This window comes from Electrophorus electricus, chromosome 12 (genome assembly GCF_041902795.1).
Source record: "Electrophorus electricus isolate QZ-2024a chromosome 12, ASM4190279v1, whole genome shotgun sequence".
NCBI lineage: Eukaryota > Metazoa > Chordata > Actinopteri > Gymnotiformes > Gymnotidae > Electrophorus > Electrophorus electricus.
The window spans coordinates 13,064,095-13,084,768 of NC_137508.1; the positions used below are offsets into that span (position 1 = coordinate 13,064,095).

Consider the following 20,674-nt stretch of genomic DNA (forward strand, 5'->3'; position numbering starts at 1 on the left):
GTTTATGCATGGTCACAGAGCATATATTAACATGTTAATCATTTGCATTTGAGCAACGTATAGAGTAGTAAGTACCTTCCTGAGCATTTGCCGTGTTAAGAGAGAGAAATTTTCTTCTCTAAAATTCATTCTACGATCAGTCTGATGTTAACAAATGTAACAGCTCTGGGAATAAACCAGGAGAGATGGCAGGGAAGAAGGGCTTGGATGTGCAGACAGGTAGGGGAGGAAACTGTCTCCTCCGGTCTTGATTAGCATGGGAGAGACCCAGCTCTGGGTGGTCTCAGGTTCCTCCTGAATCGGCAAGCATCATCACCCACTTGCTTTTAAGAGCTTCCCATTCCCTCACACACACACACACACACACACACACACACACACACACACACACACACACACACACACACATTACCTGTGCTTCTTTATCCTAATGTAACACAATGCGGCGAGGCTGGGAGACTGGGGGCTAATGAGAAGGTAACAGTTGCAATGCAGAGAGGCAGGGCAGGCAGGCCGGGGGTAAGGCGAACCGCCCTGGCTGAGGTAAAGAGCCCTGCGAGGGTGCTTAGCAGGAACACAGGGATCACCTTTGCCGGCGCAGCAACACCATTGACCTTCATACGCGAGCGAGCCCCACGGCTCGGCTTTCTGGGGCTAGGGCGGCGTGCTCTGCTGCTCCGCCCCGGCAGACACCGGCCAAGATGAGCAGCGCTCCTGCCGTGGCGCCTTCGCTTGTCCGGTGCACTTGTCCGCACGGACCGGGCGAGTGATGCCAGGGAGGAGTTCCATACGGACCCAACGCAGTTCACGGTTCCGATTTTTTGGGGTGCTCCCTAAACGTCGCTGGCTCCCTTCTGCAGGATTTCGCAATACTTCGTCTCGATTTCCTGGCCCTGGGCAGAGCCGGTTCATTGTAAACATGTGCAAAGTGAACCCTGGTGAGCTGCACGCTGGTGTTGGAGAGGTGTAATTAGCTTCTCCTTATCTAGTTTGCATGCCCCTTGGCACATGCTGGAGCCCACTCCATTAAACAGCTGCCTTATCAGGACCTGCCGCAGTGTAAAGGCTGTTTCAGAATGTTACCCAACATGCTTCAGTACAGTAGCTCCCTCTGGCTCTCTCGTCTGCTGCCGAGGCCCCATAATGTGAGGATCCTGAGGGTGAGGATTACCATCAAAGAGCAGCAGAAAGCATTATTTTCTAAAATGCATTGCTTTAGAATATCAGAAACATATTCACAAATGGGCCTTTAGGAAATTGCTAAATAGCATTCAAGTCACTGCTGGTTCAAGACGGTGTTTGAGGCTGGAAGAAAAGTGGAGAGTTTTTGTTACACTCCTCCTCAGCCCACAATTCCTGGGCTGGCGGAATTCATGTGTGCATTCCCAGTGCTGAATTCCATGCTGCTGGTGTGTGGAATGTTGGGTCAGAACACATCCTTACAGAACTCAAATTTATGCAAATGGGTCCCGCCATAAATCACTTTAACTGTACGCTGTGGAAGCATGGTTAAAATACTTCTTCAGTCCTCAATCACTCAGTGGGTGTACTGCAGCAGTGGAGCCAGAAATGAAGACATTTAATCCCCCACCACCACCACCACCCTTCTGAAAAATGCGTTTATATGTTTCTTATGCTAATTCTCCCTGGACACCAAGCTCAGTACGAGAGGAGTGAATACACTCCAAATGGTTATTGTCACTGTTTAGCATGCAACAGAAAATCACTATAGTGACACAGAACGTTAGTCTGATGTGACCCAGAGTGCTAGCCAGACGAGTCAGAGAAGTGTCCTTGCAAAGCGCCGTGAGAACTTTTCCAATCTCCACAATAAGTTTCCACAGTCTCAAAGACTCAAATCACTTAATATGCATAGATGCTTCATCATCTTCTCACTTTCACTGAACACTTTGTCAGTGATGGTCAATAATTCCTTCTTCCAACTCTTGCACGTGGCACTGCAGGCCGTTTCATCTGAGAAATGCTGCAAGAATACAACAGAATGATCTATCTGTTGTAATGTATCTGTAAATATTAGGGTGGGTCTGAAATATTAAGTAGATGATGAAAGCTAGCGTACTACAGATGATCAGTATTTTAGGACTCCTAGCAATTCACCTGCGTTTAGCATTCCGGCTGTAGATCAGAGAGCTCAGGAAAAGCTTCCCAGGATGCCTGTAGAGGATCTTGTGAGATCACAAACTCCATTTGATTTTCAAACCCTTTGTTTGAGTAAAAGCCTGGAGAGTGAAGGATTACAAATTTGTTTTAGAGGTGTCCAAATTCCTGCTGCTTCCCCCATCTCCCAAACGCTCCCAGCCCACCCCACCCTCGTCTCACCCCCTCCAAACTGATTTCAAAGACGAACACAAACCCACCACCGCCCCCGAGCCCCCGCACTGTTACCACGTTTCCCTAGTAACCGAGTCTTACTGAGTTTTTTTCCCTCTCTGCTTCTTCTATGCCCCTGAATTTTGGGGGGATTTGCAGTGAGATGCATCCCATAATAGGGATCTAAATGAAACAGGAAGGGAGCAGTAGGCTGGGCAGGAGGGTGAGTGTGAGAAGGGGGGGGGGGGGTGTGGAAAAAAAACAAAACAAAACAAGAACAGTAAGAAAAGGCATTGATAATGACATCACCAGCATTTCCCACAGCAGCCCATGTCTTAGTGGGAGCTGGGCCTTTCACTGGCTGGCTTGGGGTTAGCTTTTCAGGGGGCCTGGGGAGGCCAGCTCTCCCTTCATCTCAATGGGCTTTTTGTTGATGAACAGAGGAGCTGTTTCTAGGCCCACAGAAAAGCCCGGCTAATTCACTTTACGGTTGCCAGGAAGCTCAGGCCTGCGAGCTTGGCAACAATGGCAAACTTCATTGCCTCACTTCGATGGCCCGAGAACTCCCGGCTGCAGCTCCAGAATCCTAATGGGAACTTGTTTCTCCTCTTTCTGTTTTCTCTCGCTCGCTCGCTTTCTTTCTCTGTCTGTCTCTCTCTCGTTATCCCTGCCCCTTCCCTCGGTCCTTGCACATTCCATCATCTCTTCATCTGAAGTGACGCTGTAGTAGCCAGAACGAATCCAAGGCACTTTGCAGAGGGAAACCGATGGAAGGAGTTTTTCCATGGTAGTTGGGCGCCCCCTATGTGTGCGTGTCCAACAAATTTATTTTAGTTAATCCCAACACTGCAACATATCTATTTATTAAATAGATTTAGCACCATGGTAGCCTCTTTACATGCTTGTAAATGCTTGTATACCCCTTGAACTGTGACTACAATTGAAGCAATTTTTAATTAATATTAAAACAATCCAATGCAATATATTTTCTTGTACATTTTTCAATTAGTTGATGTCTCAAAATGCATTATTATATGTGTTCCTCGTGAACCACTAAAACAGTGAAGCTTTCAGTGAAAGGGTTTTGTATTGGAAACACACGCCACACATCCCGAGCAGGACGAGAGCTTTCCATTCATTAGCTTGTGCCTTCTCAATTTTATCAGCATATGGCCAAATGAACAAATTCTTCAAATATTCACTTGTTTTTCAGTCTTGACTAGAACATGTTTCCAAATAAACAACTAAATTACCATATTATAATTTTCTTTACAATTGATTAAGCACAGGGCTCATTTTGTCAAAACAATATACACAAATCACACGAACAACACACACACACACACATACACACACACACATGCATATATATAACAGAACACCTCAGTTCTTTTTCTAAATTTGAACACTTTAAAAACTATACAATAATTTATACAATCTCAATTTTGTCACCATATTGGCACACACCAGGTTCATAGGATCTCCTTGTTTGAACCAGTTACACACTGCTGTGCTCAATCCAATACATTTAACATTTCTGCTTTTAAAATAATATGGTCTGGGTTTGCTTTTTGTTCAAGAGGTAGTTAGAAAAGTAATATATGACCAAAACACACATCATAAGTACTGCCCACTAATGAAAATAATTTCTCTCCACATTCACTCAAAATATCAGTGCATTATCAAAGGTTGCATTTTACCCTAAAATTCAGGACATATTCTAAATGGAACATAGTGCATAAACACAAAAACATTTGTGGAGACAAAGAAAGCATGAATTTAAGAAACTCCCAAGTCTCTTCACCGAGCTGCATCTGGCCATAGCAGGTCTTCCGCTTGACAGGCAATATCTTCTCCCACCAGACAGCGAGGGAAGAACCTTCACCGGTGAGTCCATCCTTACCCAGACCCTACATCAATGTGCTCCCATGCCCTCTCCATGGCTTGCATGAGAGGTATCCCAACCTAGAGCTGGAGATCAGAAACCTTCCACAGCCGTGCCAGAAACAACTCCTGAACGGGATTAAAGAAGGGAGTGAGTGGGAGCTAATGGCGTGAAAATTATGGATGCTGATGAAACCTGTTTTGGACCATAGTAAATCAGCAGGAATGCACATATCACATGTCCCAGATGACACTCTATCACATCTGCTCTGCACCCATTTTGGGCTTCTGCTGTGAATACAGCATGTAGTCTTGGTGTGGCAATGGAGAGCAACATTTTGTGTGATTGTGGTACACATCGCGATGTTACCACCCCGTTGGCCACTGATATTAATCTGTGGCCAAAGATCTTTCTCCCTATTCTTACTTTCTTACTAGCCTGTCTTATGGTGGTAAATTCATGTGGGATTGCACCAGCACCCATTTGCAAAACTCTGAAAAACAAAGACATCATCGTGTAGTTCAATATAGGACTTCTATAAATTTACATGTAAAAACATTCTGTGTGCAGTGCCTAATGCTGAAGTGTACATTATCTGTAAATATTTATACCGCAGGTCATTTACATGATTTCAAATGGCACTTGGCAGAGTTGTTCATCCGTATGTGAGGTTTAAGGATTCATTAAGGCCTATTGCATTATTTACACAAAGCATGTTTACTACAGCACTCTTGTTCCTTTGGGAATATGGAGCGCTTTCCTGCTACAAAATGGTTAACCAGTGTTGCTTGAATCTCATCTGATAAATCTGTGTTCACATCGTCTTCCAGGTCTACCTGCTTCTCTTCCTCCACAGGCTCCCGTTATCATCCTCGCTCTCCCCCATTCCTTTCGTCAGTCCGTCCTTCCTCATTTTTAATTTTAAAAATTAGCGATCATAAAAACTGTAACCTCTGTTTTAAAGTTTTCTAACTTCATGTGAATTTTTTTGTATAATCACTTTTTTTTAAAGGTAATTTTTACAAATCAAATGTAATCATGATATAAGTAGTTCTGCTGACAAACGAAGCCGAGATCCCCATTTTAACTTAATTTAGCTGCTACTCGCACGACATTCAGAAAACTTCCTTTACATAAGATATGGTTAGAACAGAAAAAGGTTTTGCTGCCATCTGCTGGTAGACCATTATAATGCACGAAGAAATATGATACCGCCTCCTTCAGCCACGCCTAATCTTTAACAATATTTGACAGGCAGTCAACATGTCAATCATAAGTCAAATCTAGACGTTTCAGTGTATCTCAATTTTCTAGTAGCATGATTTACACACGTGGAATTTTTGCTATTTCAGTTAACCTCAGGCACACTATTCGAAGAGGACTTGTGTGATGCCCAGACAAATGGGTTCAAAACCATCTAAGTTTCCATTGAGCTCACAATTTAAAATAAATATGCATAAATATATTTCTGCATATCTAATACAGATTATATATATATATATATATATATATATATATATATATATATATATATATATATATATATATATAATCTCCATATGTAATACAGAGAGCATTGTAGATAGTTGTCTTTTATGCTGTCATATAAATTGCTCACAGATGTTTGAACATCAGGAAATAACGATACTGATCAATCTGACATCAACTCAATTTACTGCATTTATAGCATTTACTACGATAATAATCTGCAGCATTTATTCACACTTCCTCAACATCAGGTTAACCAATCTTTTAAATTATGCAATCATTGGTAAATGAACAATGAAGCAACACAGATTGGTGTTGGTTTTCTTGGAGCTTTGTACAACTGAATTATTTGAGGAGCAAAAACCTACTTTTCATGTTCCCATCAAACAACAGGGGAAATACTCGTATGTTATGTTCAATTAAACCCTCAAAAATATACTGAGAACTACTGAAAGTTAATATGGAGACGCTGCTCGAACCATTGATTTATTACAAAAATGCAAGACAGTAAATTCATAAACTGTAATCTAATGGCAAACACAATACAAAAACATACAACTCTATATTGGATGTAGGTCCACTGTATGAACAAGGAACCAACTACAGTGGCTGAAAACCAAAGGTAACGAGATGGACAAGAATCCCCATTAGTTAAGTACTGCGGGAGACAAAGGAAAGCTTTTTCCCCACAGGAGAAGCACGGGGTCAAAGAATAACAACCCAAAAAATCATGTGTAAAAGAATCATTACACTAAAGGAACTAGAAACTAAAGGAAAAGCAAAAAAAAAAAAAAAAGAATTTCACTGAGAACAAAGGGACGAAACAAACAAATCGAAAATATATTAGTACCAAGCATTTGTTTGTTTGTTTTTGACTTTTTTTTTTTAAGCAAACATTGTTCTGAGTGTAATAGTGAAGCCTCATCTGTGCTTGGTTCAGCCAGCTCAGCACCTTTCTTTCACTCACCCAACGGCTTTAAAACAGAGGAATAGTTGCTATTCATTCTCAATTAGCTCAGGAGACAGTTAAGTAGGTTGGGTGGTTATCAACATTGAACAGGACATGTAGAACACTATGTGGAGTGTCAAATTGCAGAAACGGTCAAACGTGTGTGCACTGGCGCTTGTGTACAAGCTTTGGTGACACTCAAAACCATGGAGGGCATCTCGGAACTTTGCGAAGATGAAAAGCTAAATATTTTTGTGCCTCAAATATTTGGAACAGATGGGAAAATAGTATTGGGATGGTGAAAAATTCACCAGGATTACATTTCAACCCCACAGGGTCCCCTTTTTGTCACCCTTAATATTGAACTCCAAATTCACATGTATGTAGTGCTATTTTTTCTATAAGTAAGATAGTGCAATGCTTGTTGAAATATGAAATCCGTTGGCTAATCCATAAATCATGTCAAATCATTCATACCAGCTATACTTTTTTCCTTACTGCAACATTTGTTTCCATTTTTACACATATACAGTAATTAAAAATGTATATATTTTCATGAGTATATTATTTCAATACATTCATCATGCACACACACACACAAACTAATTGTTAGGACGTCACGGTTTTTAAATGCATTCGATGTCAAACATGTTGATGTCTGATCCGCAATTTGCAATTCTGTATAACCTATATGGATTTCATATTTTGACAAACTGACAAGTATCCTTTCAAATATTTTGCTCTTTAATTAACAGACGAAGGAAGAACATTACTAAAGAACCAAGATCTGTGCAAAGCACACAAACTGACTCACAATCCGATCTGTTAATTTTGGAGATATTGGAAGAGAAGAAAAAAATCTCCAAAGGAAGCTATTCTACTTGGCAGGTCAGAACACGCAATAAATTTCAACCAACACTTAAACTTGAACCAACAAATACAAGTCACTCTGTATGTTGGAGAATATGTAATCATGTTTTTTTTCTGGGGTTTTTTGTTTGTTTTTGGTAATTTTTTTTTTATATAAAATCAGTTGCCAAAACTAAAGGTAGAAATAAAGAAATCAATCAGCTGTATCTGTTGGTTTAAGTTGAAATAGGAGAGAGTACCCCAGGATCTCAGGTCAAAAACAAGAAAGTTCTGAATATTCTGTGTGTAGGAACACAAGGCATCAAAGCCACACATAACTCAGCATGTTTAGGGGAGCAGCACTGCTAATCACACAAACCGCTAGCTGCTCTCTAATCAAGCCTGGGTCGAAGCCATTCTTTGCTACTTTTATTCTGGACTTTTCACCCCAGTCTTTTTTTTAGATATATTTATATAAGTACTTCATTTTGTCCACCCAAGTGCCAGGTGTATTTAGTGCAAGGACCCAAAATATGTAACACCTGCACCACCAAATCTTTTGTCATGAATGACTACAAATAAAAGGCAGACATAAATAACACTTCTAAACCGGCAAAATTATTATTACTCTGCCATCAAATCAATTATCCCGAACTGTTATCCAAAAAAAGGGAATGTCAACAAAAATATACAATTATTTTACTTTACACTGCCAAAATGGCCTCCAACAAGAACAACCCTGCCAAAAAAAAAAGAGAGAAAAAAAAAAAAAAATAATAATAATAATAATAATAGTAATATTGAAGCCTATTGCTGACGACACACAGCCAGTGACATCACACCCACTTCACTATGAGAGCAATGCCAAATGTATCTGTCCTTTATTTAACAAAACAAGGAGAGGTGGGGAGAACAGAACTGAGGAAGAAGGGGGAGATATCAGCTGTCCAAGGACAGTCCCGAAACTTGGGAGTCTCTCACTCAGACTCAGACTCGAGCGGGGCGCTCTCGTCGATCACTCTGCCCCGCTTGCGCTGCCTGGGGTCGGCCTTCGGGCCTGCGTGCACCTTCTTGTGGCGTGAGAAGCTGGACGAGTGCACAAACGTCTTGCCGCAGTGCTGGCACTCGTACAGCTTGCCTGAGGCGTGCGTTTGCTGGTGCTGCTTCAGGTTGGACAGGCGCACGAAGGCCTTCTTGCACACGTTGCACGCGTAGCGCCTCTCGCCGCCATGCGACGGCTCGTGCCCAGCGGGGCCGCCGGCGCCAAAACGCCGGCCGTCGCCAGCCGCCACCGCCGGCCGCTTCTTGCTGCCTTTGCCGCGCTTGCTCTTCTTGCAGAGCGTGTAGCAGTTGGGCTTATCCCGCGAACAGAGCTTCAGTCGGATCTTCAGGTCGGACGACTTGTCCAGCGCGTCCTTGCCCTGCGCGTACGAGTTGAGCAGCTGCCGCACGTGAGACACCTGGTGCTTGGACAGGCTGGTGGAGGTGCCGAACACCATGTCGCACTGCGTGCATTGGTACTGCTTCTCGCCCAACGCCAACTTGCCCTCAGACACCTGCGGAGGCTTCTTCTTCTTCTTCTTGCCGCGGCCAGCCGGGCGGCTGCGCGGGGGAGCGGCGTGGGTGGCAGGGGGTGTCGCTGTCGGATACAGCACCTTGAGCTTTTTGTCCAGGCCTGCTTTGTGGATCAGCCGATGCCGAGACAGGCTGGAGCTGTGGTTGAAAGTCTTGCCGCATGTGCTGCACGTGTGCAGTCTCTTGGTTTTGTGGCATTTCTTGTGTATGGCCAGCAGCCGCTTGCCATTGCACCGCACCCCACACAGGTTGCACTGGAGGAACTTCTTGCCATCGCCCGACTTGTTGCTCGATTTAGGTGGGGAGGGGGCGGGGGCCACACGGTCGCCCGCCGAGTGCATGTGTAGGTGGCGGGCCAGGCTGGACGAATGGCTGTAGCTCTTGCCACACAGGTGGCAGCAGTATGGCCTGTCTCTGGAGTGAGAGCCCCCTTTCTCCCAGTCTCCTTCTGAGCCCTCCTCCTCTTCTTGCTCCTCCCCAACCAGCTGGCTGCTCCCCAGCTCCATGGACTCCTCCACATCTGAATCGCTCTTCACCTCCTCTTCCTGTGAGGCAATCAGGCTGGTCTCTGCATCCCCACACCCGGGGTACACGGACTCGTACGGCGCAAAGAACCTTTCTTCCGGCTCAGTTTTCACCAGCTGGTCCGACACGAAGCAATTGTTCTCATCCGATTCCTTTTTAACGCAGGATATGGTGAATTTGGACCCAACCTCAGCCCATTTAACAACATACTCAATGGGTTGGGTGTCAAGCTCCACGGTGATGAAGTCCGCACCGAGTGCGTCCGGCTCCGAAGAAGTCAGCTCAGTTTCTGTGTCCTCCATTACGGCTGATCTTCAGTGGTCCCCCTGTAGAAATCTTGATGAGGTATGTACAGTGCAGTTTACTCCTTTTCACAACTTCAGGTCACGTCTTAGTTATTCCTGTACAACAAAATGAGAAATAAATGAGTGTATATTAAAGTTGACAGGACAAAATGAAAGAGTATCATTTCAAAAAATGTCCACCTTCTATCGGTTACTGTCAGCACAAACAACCAACTACAGAATACAGTATTAGCATCTACACCTTGCAGGTATACTAAAGCTTAAACTGCAATCAATCCTATTGAACATATTACCAATTATTAAAATAGCTTGTATTTTACAAACAAATATGGACCACCCCTTTGCTACTGCAGTCTTGGGTCAAGTCTTCAATTACGTTGTGATTAAACTAGAAATATAAACTGTTCCACTGAGTAAACATCCAGTTTTACAGATATGTGAAGCGAAAGCGACTACGGAGAGATGATTTCCTCATAGTGGGGATGCCTCGACATAACTTACATCTGCTGTTGTGCAGGATATAAATAAGTGTAAAACAACATGTTCCAGTTCATTTTTCCACGCTCACCATGGTTTCGTAATTCCGACTGTTAAGCCAGTTGTCAAAAGCCCGCGACAGTTGAAGCAAACAAGCAAACAAAGCATTGCAGTGACATACAGGAAATACAACAGCGCAAAGCCACGGCTGCGCGGCATTCTGGGAAAAGATTAAATGGGCTGTTCGGCTGTTCCCGACACCCTCCGACAGCCATTACGGTCTGTAATGCCGTTTCAGATAACGTAATTGACGTTTGTGTACACCATGGGAACTCTGAAACATTAGGCGATCGCATAAACTCTCTCTTATACACCGCCCTGACCTTGTCGCAGCGCGGAAGACGCGGTCCTCATGCACAGGCTGCTCAGATCATTCTGGCCTGGATTCAATCGGCCCGCCATAAATTGCGCTCAACATCATACACGGACGATCTAAGCGTTTATTCAGCGCAACGAAGCCCGGATCGTCGCTCCTAAATTGGATGAATCTCCGCCGATTACACGCTATATCGAATAATAACTGTTCCTTGAGTATTAAGTGTGATTAAAGGGCTTTCGTTGTAGGCTTACTGAGCAACTCGTCTGACAGTGCTCATCTTCTTACGCATGGTGAAGTGACAAACGAAACCCACAATACCCGCTAAACCTCTCGGACCAAAATCACACGCTGGAATGCAGATAGATGCAAGTAGTTTAAGGAACGAATAAGACACGTTCCCTTTTATCAGGACACAACTTACCAAGCCATGGAAAAAACCGCCTTAAAAGAGGACGAACTCAGTGTGTTACTGACTGACATATGGCCAGTGTGCTTGCATGCCATTACTGGTCTCGCTAGAAAACAATGAATGCAGAAATTTCACAATAGAAATTGGAAACCAGGCGACTGTATTACACGTAAACGCGGCTGTGGCATCACGCTTTCCATTCACAGTGCAAATGCTGATTAGCTGATTTGGTAAATATACGGATGTACACCCACCTCTCTGGGTAGGTTGGAAAGATAATGTACTCGAGTTTGAAGAAATTACCGAGCGACTGCCCTGCAAATTGCTGTTTTTGTCCGCGCAGTAATCTGACTGCTCGCTTCTGCCGCACCTCTGCCAGATCATAACCGATGTCGTCACGACTGTCAATTTTTAGCCGCGTTCACCACTGATCTAGCACAATAGGGATTGACTCGACAACCTCCTGCGTGACCTACAGCCACTCGGTGATCTGCAGTTCTGTTCAGGAGTCTGGCCAGAAACAGGCCTGTTGTCGCAAACTGTCGTGAACATCGAACGACGCTCATCTGAAAACAATTGGCTAGCTACTGTACAATGCACAGTTTGAGCAGGAATATGCGCTGGCTGTTGTTAAATTATTAGATAGGTAATTATTTATTTATGCTATACTTCATGGATTGCACGGAGTACTCTCATATTTTCAATTTTCAATTTGGACGACAGTTCGCTTTACGGCAAAAGGGGAGGAATAACAGTCTTGCCACTGCCAGTCAACGTGATCAAGGCTTAGACGTGATCAAGAATTAGCTATTTAAAATTTGTAATTTGGTTGTGAACCTCCGAGAACTACGAATAAGGATTGCTTAACTGTGAACGGTATAATGCATTACATGTTCAATGCACTATTTTACTTTGAATATTGTACTATTAGTTAGCCAGCATGTGTAACCTAGCTTAGCTGCAGAGCAATTCAGGTAGCTAAATAGTTACTGCTGCGACTTGATGGCTGCCTAACTTTGACCTATCGAAGTGGATTAAATATGTTGTCTTAATACCTGTTGCTTTGCAAGTATTCATCTATCCGAGAGATACCCGCTACCAAGAAAGGGAAATCGAATTGACCTGTGCGAGACATATCTGAAGATGGATAAGGACCCTGCTGGATCGTCACCTAGCGTCGGGTCCAGGGGCGGAGGAGGTCTGGGCGGCTTATTCAGACCAGCAAGTCCGGGTTATTCCAGTTCAGAGCTGGCTGGTGTGCCGTGTAAGTAAATTAAGATGAAGTAGCACCTATGGCTCTCTGCGCCTGCTACTTCCTTGCGTCCGATTGCTTAGCATTGGGGTTCATGATCATAGGAATAACCCGTTGTGTTCTTTCGCAGTGACAGGAATGAGCCCCCTCTCGCCATATTTAAATGTCGACCCCAGGTATCTTACCCAGGTAAGAATAATGACAGTTTAAAGGAGCACGGGACTCCATAATAGTGTCCTTTAATTCTTTTATTACATGCCATATTTCTAGGTGAGCTGGACCAACATAATGTTGTTACTCACCTGTATAGGATGTGGATGAATTCATTTTGCCAACTGGTGCCAGCAAGACCAGAGGTCGCTTTGAGCTGGCTTTCTTCACAATTGGAGCATGCTGTATGACAGGTAAGTTCCCATCACACTCTTACAAATTGATCTGTGTCTGATTTACATGGTGCTATAGCACAGTGGATAAATACTGTCCTAATGTAATGAGTGGTGCAATAGAGGTAAATAATATGAAATGGTTCATATCACACATAAATCATTTTAAATAAAATTATAAAATTGACTGATCTGTTTATATGTACTTCCCTTGTTTGCAGTATGCTCTAGTGATGTGATTTGAGTTGTTTGACCCTCAGGTGCACTTTTTGGAGCCTTCAATGGGATTAGAATGGGACTGTCTGAAACCAAGCATATGGCCTGGTCTAAACCTCGAAATGTACAGTGAGTATAATCTCATACTAATAAATGTATGCAAGTTGCTCTGGATACATGTGTCCACCAAATGGTGAAAATGTAATAATTGACAATATTATGATAAACATGAATAAGAATTATTGCTTATTTTTGACATCTTTACGCCAAAGTTAAATGCCAAAATTTGGCATTAAACATTAATTTAGATAAAGCTTTGCTAATTTAGATCGAGCTTTGTTTTGCTTAATAGTAAAAAAAGAAAAAAAAAAGTATTTGCGATGCCTGTTCTGTTGGTGTCGTTTCATCTGTATTTGTCTGATCCAGACCCTTGGCTCACGCCGAATCATTATTAATGACTGAGCAGGGCTTTCACGCCATATTTTATTGAAAGGAATGATTCCTGTGGCCAAGGACATAGAGATGAACAGTGCCGATTTCACAATTTTGCTGTTTTGGCCATAGAAGACCTTTGCCTTCTGGTGCTCTCAATTCTGTTTGTGGTATTCAGCCATTAGAGGGCAGTGTTTAACATGCTTTGATGTTAACTGCTTTGGGCTGTAAATGGCTTTAAGTTTCTTTGGTACATTAGAAGACTTGTTTACATAATATGTGTGTGTCTCTCAGTTAGTGAAGGCTTCATGAACAGGCTGATGGACATGATAAAACTCTGCCTTTGCATCTGAGATGGCTAATGTCCAGCTATGCCTTCATAACAAGTAGTAATGTAAAAATGGAATTCAAAGTCATAAAAAAAAACCTTGAATATAATCTAGCACATTTTGAAGGATAGAAAACAAATATTAGAATAGAAATGGCTAGCCATATAACTAGTGGGATCTAAATCATCGTTTACACATCTGGCCAGTTGAGAGAGCAGCAGATTTCTGGAAGTCTGCTTTGCTGCCATAGGGTCTACTGCAGTGCGTGCAGAGCGCAGCTCTGGATAAATTGCTCAAGGAAGCTCTTTAACGTGATCTGTGTCGGACATTTGCCCAGAGCTATGTATGCCCACATCTAGTGGTGTTACCCAGCTAAACATTTCACTGGAGCTCTAAGCAAAAAAAAACCTCATTTACAAACATTTCATCTACATTTACTGACCACTTTATTAGTTACACCAGTCTGCTCATTCGAGTGGTCCACAGCCCAAACATTTGTCAACTAGCAGTGATTCTGGAGTTCACCGTCTGACCACTGATAAGGATTGCTAGCACAATTCGTGCACAACAGATGGGATGTAGACTCTTTAACCATCCACCTGCTAAGCATAGCTTGAAGGTGTAAGTGTTTCCAATGAAGTTTATGTAATTCTGGCCTGAGAACCTTTGGCCTTCACTGATGGAATGACGCAAACAAGAACGTGCAGATTCCGATTGATTGGTGGAGCAAACACAGCTGTGTGTGAGTGACCTGGACCACACCAATAGCACATGTGCTTAAATATGCTGTTATGCATATGCAAGGGCAAAGTCTGCCTGTTTGCTGCCTTAAACACACACAGACTCTTCCTCTTTGAACAGGTGAATAAGATATGATGATATGTGTCACAGGTCAAGTCACTATAAAGAGCATACTCTACAAATGTCATACAGGCAAGACAAGGGAATGGTAGCCTGGTTAGACTCTCATGCATGTTATTTAAATGGTGCTAGGGACTGTGTGTGTGTGTGTGTGTGTGAGAGAGAGAGAAATATAATTAGCGTCCCCTCAGTTTAGCATGATTTATTATTATTATTATTATTATATGATTCATTATGATGTAAGTGTGTCATGTTAAACTTTTAAAAATCATTTGAAGTATCATGTAATGTAAAAATATAAGCCATTGCTTTCACAGTGGCAGTCAAGATGTAGGTCATTTGTGACATTGTTAACAGGAGTCAGTTTAGTCTTTTCTCTCTGAATCTGTCTCTCAGTGTCATTATGTATTCTGGTGGAAAGATATTGCTGTGCCCTCCCCTGCAGAATGCTGAACCTGGTGACCCGGCAGGGTGCGACTTGGGCGAACACTCTGGGTTCACTGGGTAAGGTTGAAAGGTTACAATTCACTTAAGCAGTCAGTTTCACCAACTCTGAGTGCATTACTGAAATCGTAGGTGTATGCAGCTCATTTGAATTGTGCACTGAAACCCTAATAGGTCTGTTACCTGAACACACAGCCATTCCATTGTTTATTTTTGTTTGTGTGCCTAGCTCTGTTGTACAGTGTGTTTGGGATAATCATAGAGAAGACCAGGGGAGCAGAGGATGACCTCAACACTGTTGCGGCTGGGACAATGACCGGCGTCCTCTACAAATCCCCAGGTAAGGGGTTAAAGAGGCATCTCTCCATCTGGCCCCCGTTTAGAAATGAGACAATTTCCTGTGAGGAAATTTGCAGCCGTGGCAAAAAAACTGAAACGCAAAGATGATCAGTGGAGGAAATGAAGAGCGACAGAGCGGCGTGAGCAGCGTCTCGCTGCTGCAATGGTGGGTCACTGTGCAGTTGATGGGTAACTGATCAGCGCTCGGTAGCATTTGATTTCCGGGACGTAGTAATATTGTTCAGCGGATAATATGGTTACGCCAATATGCTGCTTGACTGAACTGGAATTGGTCTCACTCCTTTCAGAATTTGGCTCAACCCAGGAAGTAAACTATAGGCACATTGATTTTTATTTCCGACATCAAATAAGTGGCACGGAAAATAGTTTTTCTATTAACAAAAAAACGTTCCCTTTGCAACATGAGGCCCTGCTGATTCAGCTCTAGGTTATAAGACACAGGTGCGTGATGAGCCAGACAAACAATTTGGTACGTTTGCATGAAGTTGCACAAAGTGTCCCACACCCGCATTCTGCCTTTGAGGATGCTAAAGATCACTGATATCTCATTTTCCAAGCTAGCACTCTGGTCATGATCCGTTACAAACACAACTTCCAATCTACACACGATTTAATGCAGTTCAGTAGACAGAAATGGGCACACGGGCATGATCACACATTCAGATCGCTTGCACAGCAGTTAGGAAGCTATGATGTTAGCCAGAAAATTGCTTAAGATGGAGTGACTTGCAAAAATTGACTCAAATGTTCTATGTTAATATCAGCATCAGAATTTTTTTATTTAAATTATAGAGAATGTGGTCTTCCAATTTATTTTCCTTGTTTATTATAGCATTACAGTTATTATAGTATTATAGACAGGTGTGCGAACTAGGTAAGTGTTTGTAGGTTGTTTTTGGGTTATTAAAATCTGAAACACAGGTGTACTTAAAGAGCAGTGTTTTCTTTCACTAATTTTAAAGGAGCCATAAGTAATAAGTGGTAATAATTAATAAGGTTGCCAGTTCAAGCCCCACCACTGCTGAGTTATCACTGTTGGGCCCCTGAGCAAGGCCCTTAACCTTCAACTGCTCAAGTTGTGTTCAGTCAGAATTGTAATGCACTTTGGATAAAAGCATCAGCTAAATGCAATTTTTTGCAAAACGAAGTAAACAATATTTATGAAAGTGATTATTATTTTAACCATTTTTCTGTTAAGTGCAGCTCATGAGCCATGTTATGCTTCATAGGAGTGGGTCCTGCACATGGAGGTAGCCACATTTAAAATAGATTTTGTACAGAATCTCTGAAACATCCAGGCCACTAGGTGTCAGTATAAAGGTTGCTTCATAATGTGCATAACTTATGGTTCATATTGAAAATATCTTGTATATCTTTAAATCAAAGTGTGTAAACTTCACAAATAATTTAAAAAAATCTGAATATGTTTACATTTTTTTAAAAAGTATGAACTGAAGCAGTAGAGAGAGAGAGGGTGTGAGAGAGAAAGCACTCCCTCACCTCCAATTGTGGGGTGGGACATGCTCCCCTCCCCAAACCCACTTTATCAGGTCCAAACACTGTTGCAGTATTCAAAAAAGCACAAGTACTAATGAGGTCATATGGGACTTCAGTGTGACTGCACGAGCCTGCTAGGGAGAATATACTCCTGACTTCCATGCGCAGTTAGGAAGTTGAACAGCGATTGGTACATGACGTATTTGGGGGGGGGGGGTTGTGAAAAGGATTCCAGGCAGGCTGAATATTTGTAAGCTGGAGGGGAGAAGGGAAAACAAGCCAAAAACACTTGCCCAAAAAAGCTTTGAGGAAGTGCGCTAGGAAAATACCTTTTCTGCTTTACATTTGGAGTTGACTGGTTTAAAAGGCATGAAGGCTTAAAAGGCAAACTCTGTTCTGGTTCTGCTAGTATGTTCCTCATTGTGGAATGAAGAAAAACCAAACAACGGATCAGCAGCCTACCCTGGAATGTCCTAGCATTCACTGCAGCAGAGTCCCCCGAAAGGAAACTACAGGAAAGTGAGGGGATATTTGCCAGTCAGCTGACAGGGGTGGGTTGGAGTTTGCATGCAGATAATACGATGACAAAAGCAGCAACCAGTTTGGCATCCAGCTGATTTGGAATCTGGCCATGGTCAGGAGTTTTCTGACTTAACTTCCATGCTGTGTTGTCCTGTCATGCCAGCATAAACACTTTGTCATTTTGTTTTCCATAGCATACGAGAGATGTTATTTTATCTTATTGTGGATATACCATAGTAAAGCTATTAAGCCTTTTATGTGATTTAGTTTTTTTGTTTGTTTGTTTTACAGGCTTGTTCACATTAAAGCTCAGTCTTGTTTATTTTATTATTTATTTTAAACTGCAGCAGGGTAACCCAAACATATGGACATGCAGATAAGATGCAGTTTTATAGCATATAAATACTGAAAGATTGTTCAGTGTTGCTATATTAGTATTGAGTTATGTGGAGCTGGTTTTGGGAGACACATGACAGACTTAAAACAAAACAAACACACACACACACAAAAAAAGGAATGAAACTTAAGCCAAAGTGAAACTTTTGTCACAAATGGGCATTTAGGGGAAACAAGTCCAGCTTGCTGAATGCAGAAGTTTAAGTGCACAACGATAAGAATCAAAAGAAAGGAAAGGAACAGTCCAAGAGGTAGCTGTGTACATGCCAGGGTGCTGAGCAACCCTCTGGAGTAGGTGTAAAAGCCCAGGGCTTTGAGTGCCTAGCCACAAAGTGAGTGGTTAACCTCAGAGTGGATATAGAATACCCCAAAACCTGTTCTAGTATGATTCATTTGTTTGATCTTTTGGTATAGTCTGAATAATACCCCCTTGTTCAAATTCAGGACATGTGAACAGCTGCTGTTTGCAACCTTGATTCTTTAGTAATACGAAAATGACTGGGTTCAGCATCCTCGAAATGGTGGATCGGGTATTTGGGCAGGGAACTTGGGTCTAAGCCATTACGTAGCGCTTAGCTCATAACCCCACTTATCAAGACTGTCCCTGGACTGGGTGTGGAGCACACTCTGCTACATGAGAAGTCTATCAGATTTTATGCCTCTCTGAGTTCAGAATTTGTTCCCTTGAAGGAATATTTGTATTTCCTTGCCATTTTTGAGCTGACCCTTTTGTGAGTAGCTCTTTGATAAATTCTGCTTCTCAGCTGAATGCTATGTTATCTTGACTGCTTCAACATTCCAATGTGAGGAGCGTAAGAATATGCACTATGTGAACATGTCCTGCCTCTTTCACATGGCCTGTGAGTCTTCTGACTCATTGCTTGGATTGGCACCAATACCCCTCAGGATGTCTCATGGAGCCTTCTGTTGCACATCTTGCTACCTATAAGAAGTAACTGTAGGCTTGAGCTTGAAGGAGTGTGGTAGCTGTGTTGTTAATAGTCATTCTTCCACCTCTCTCTCGGGTGTGTGTGTGTTTTTCAGGGGGCATCCGTGGAGCAGTCCGAGGAGGTGTACTTGGACTAGCACTTTCAGGACTTTATGCCGTGTATAATAACTGGGACCACCTGAAAGGCACTTCCCCCACTCGCTACTGAACCAGAGAGACCAGAGTAGCCATGTTGTTACACAGACCCTATCGGTGTTTAATTTTGATGGGAATCTAAATTTCTCGACACATGCTGCATTTCATTTCATCATACAAGGCCATTTTTTTACAAACATGAGTAGTACTGGAAATGCTTGCTGGGCTTGCTGGGTGTAACTTATGCCTGTGAGTGATCCTTCATGATGCAATATATTTTGCAGTTGAACCTGGAGAGAGGCCCCATTTAACTGATCTGTAGAATATATATATTTCATACCTGCCATTTCTGGTGCCGTTGACAGGTTTGTGTGTGCTGTCACCCTGGCCCCCAGCTACATTGAACTCCAGCCTTTCACTCTTTACAGTTCTACAGCTACTCCTCAAAGTGCAGCTGATCAAAAGTGTCACAGGATTTAATGTGACAGTCAATTCAGAAGCCATTAAAATTAATTAATCCATATGTGAATTGATAAAGTTGGTCTTATTTAAATATAATAGAGGCTTTAATACTAATCATTACATACATGAATGCCCATAGTCAAGTACATGAAAGTGAAGGATGTACAAGCTGCATTCCCTCTATGCTTTACCACATTTCTGTGTAAATACCCTATTAAAGATGCCATCATGCAGTTTACACTGGTCAGTGTTTATTTCAAGTCTGCTATGCTGGAGTAGATCCAAAACAACCAAGGAAAAAACATCAGATCTTGCGTAGTGTCATGGTGAAAAAGCACTTGTCAAATGCATGCATAAACAACTAAAGTGAAGTCAGGTTTCAGGAGTTTGCAATCATCATCCTGTCCTCTGTTCTTTGACTGCTGTAGTGTTCATTGGCTCCAAAAGAAAGGAAGTCTACCCACATTTTCCTTCAGACATTATTAGTCATGAATAATTTTAAAAATAGGTCATCTCATTTCACATGCAAGGCATACTGTAGCAGGTGCATGTTGTGGACTCTTAAAGGCAAAACATGCATTTAGCTGCTTTCACTGCACAGCTTCAATAGTAGTCATGGCCAGAACCTGAGACTCACACAGATTTTGGTTTTTACAATGTTTACTGCTTCAGTTTGTTTGTTTTTAGATTCTTGTCAGATATTTATATTGTATAATGAAGTACAATTATTTTTCATAAGTTTTTTTGTTTGTTTATTTGTTTTTTTTACTTTACCAGTTTAAGCAAAGACTTAATATTTAACAGTGTTGACCCTTCTTTTTTAAGACTTCTGCAATTCGCCATGGCATGTTGGATATCAGCTTCTGGGCAAAATCTTGACTGATGGCAACCCATTCTTGCATAATCAGTGCTTGGAATTGATCAGTTTCTGTGCTTTTGTTTGGTCACCCTCTTTTGAGGATTAACAGGTCCTCAATGGGATTAAGATCTGGGGCCTTTCTAGGCTTTGTACCCAAAATTTCGATGTTTTGGTCACTGTGCCATTTTTGCCTTATGACCTGGTTCTCCATCATGCCGGAAAAAGCATTGTTCATCACCAAATTGCTCCTGGATCATTGGGAGACATTGCTCTTGGATGTTTTGATACCATTCCTTATTCATGGCAAACCCACTCCCTGCAGCAGTACAATTTGTGAAAACCAGTATTTGTGTCTGTCTCAACTTTTGGCCGTGACTGCAGTGAATCACTTTACTGATATAATGA

General features: G+C 42.4%; 2 protein-coding genes across 8 annotated transcripts; one reads left to right on the top strand and one right to left on the bottom strand.

Moving 5' to 3' along the window:
- Positions 1-6,177: 6,177 nt before the first annotated feature.
- LOC113572752 (uncharacterized) lies at positions 6,178-11,568 on the bottom strand. 5 transcript variants are annotated; one of them, XM_035531525.2, is made up of 3 exons: positions 11,427-11,536; positions 11,185-11,278; positions 6,178-10,003 (listed from the first exon to the last, which is right to left on the bottom strand). In XM_035531525.2, exon 3 carries the CDS (start codon positions 9,902-9,904, stop codon positions 8,480-8,482), a length of 1,425 nt encoding a protein of 474 aa, XP_035387418.1. In that variant the 5' UTR covers positions 9,905-10,003; positions 11,185-11,278; positions 11,427-11,536; the 3' UTR covers positions 6,178-8,479. The 5 variants fall into 5 exon arrangements, with proteins under 5 accessions (XP_035387418.1, XP_035387417.1, XP_035387421.1 ...); XM_035531524.2 differs by lacking the exon at positions 11,185-11,278 and having other exon boundaries at positions 11,427-11,568; XM_035531528.2 differs by lacking the exon at positions 11,185-11,278 and having other exon boundaries at positions 11,476-11,534.
- A 117-nt stretch (positions 11,569-11,685) lies between these two features.
- On the top strand, positions 11,686-19,648 carry timm23b (translocase of inner mitochondrial membrane 23 homolog b (yeast)). 3 transcript variants are annotated; one of them, XM_027002565.3, is made up of 8 exons: positions 11,686-11,818; positions 12,243-12,436; positions 12,555-12,613; positions 12,735-12,828; positions 13,068-13,152; positions 15,091-15,149; positions 15,319-15,429; positions 18,909-19,648. In XM_027002565.3, exons 2-8 carry the CDS (start codon positions 12,316-12,318, stop codon positions 19,019-19,021), a joined length of 642 nt encoding a protein of 213 aa, XP_026858366.1. In that variant the 5' UTR covers positions 11,686-11,818; positions 12,243-12,315; the 3' UTR covers positions 19,022-19,648. The 3 variants fall into 3 exon arrangements, 2 of the variants coding, with proteins under 2 accessions (XP_026858366.1, XP_026858365.1); XR_014126385.1 differs by having other exon boundaries at positions 11,762-12,048; positions 15,042-15,149; XM_027002564.3 differs by having other exon boundaries at positions 11,762-12,048.
- The last annotated feature ends 1,026 nt before the right edge of the window (positions 19,649-20,674 follow it).